This window comes from Oryzias melastigma, linkage group LG17 (genome assembly GCF_002922805.2).
Source record: "Oryzias melastigma strain HK-1 linkage group LG17, ASM292280v2, whole genome shotgun sequence".
NCBI lineage: Eukaryota > Metazoa > Chordata > Actinopteri > Beloniformes > Adrianichthyidae > Oryzias > Oryzias melastigma.
The window spans coordinates 13,771,204-13,772,052 of NC_050528.1; the positions used below are offsets into that span (position 1 = coordinate 13,771,204).

General features: G+C 37.7%; 1 protein-coding gene across 1 annotated transcript in view; it reads left to right on the plus strand.

The window, feature by feature from the left end:
- Positions 1-232: 232 nt before the first annotated feature.
- LOC112144211 (immunoglobulin lambda-1 light chain-like) overlaps positions 233-849 on the plus strand; it is an 89,025-nt gene continuing 88,408 nt past the window's right edge. The window contains exon 1 of the mRNA XM_024268574.2: positions 233-305. Coding sequence (XP_024124342.1) covers positions 233-305 — 73 coding nt within the window. The remainder of the gene's footprint in view (positions 306-849) is intronic.

Here is an 849-nt window from a genome sequence, read left to right on the forward strand (position 1 = left end):
TCATCTAATAACTGCAGGAATATTTGTCATTTTCTTCCATCATTTCACACAGCAGTTCACCAAGTTCCTCCACTGCAGACAGAGACAGTCATGTTGATGTGAACATTAGAGAAACTCATCATGGAGCTGAAATATCATCCTGATTCACTCAGATGACACTTGAACAGCACACAGGTTTTTGTAGCACACTTTCTCAGTGTGCAAGAGCACTTGGTTTAATTTGATTGGATCTATGTTTCGATCCAAACCCAGAGAGAGGGATTGGTACCTCATATTTGGATCTGGAACTGGACTGTTTGTATCGGGTAAGAAGAAACATTTCTGCTCCTTTAACTGTTTGATTGTAGAAAATGTGTTTCAAGTCAGTTTCTGCTGCTTCAGCTTCACATGTTAGTTTGTTCATCATTAGCAGAGAATTCATCAAGCAGCCATTGTTACAGAAGAAAAGCTGAATCATTTCTGCAAACATGTTGAAATCTCACTGAACAACTAAACTGATTCTTGATTTCTGCAAATATGAGGGATGTTACAAATATTTAGAGTTTGATGATCTCACTAATTCTGGAACATCTGCTGGTTTCTGAGAACAAGATCAGATTTGAACTTCAACTGAATTTAAATGAAGTTTGGAAAAAAAACTTGTAAAATAATCAATTTAAAGAAGAACACAGTTCACAAAAAAATATATTGTTTGTAAATATTTTCTGGAGGATAAAGAAAGAAAGGTTTTTTTTAACTGTGTGAGTGTGTCTCTGTGCTGTTTGTTGCTGCTGTCAACCTTCAGATGAGTCCGTAGTGAAGCCCGTGGTGAGCGTGTACCCAGCAGCATCCAGAGTCCCTGTGGAGAGG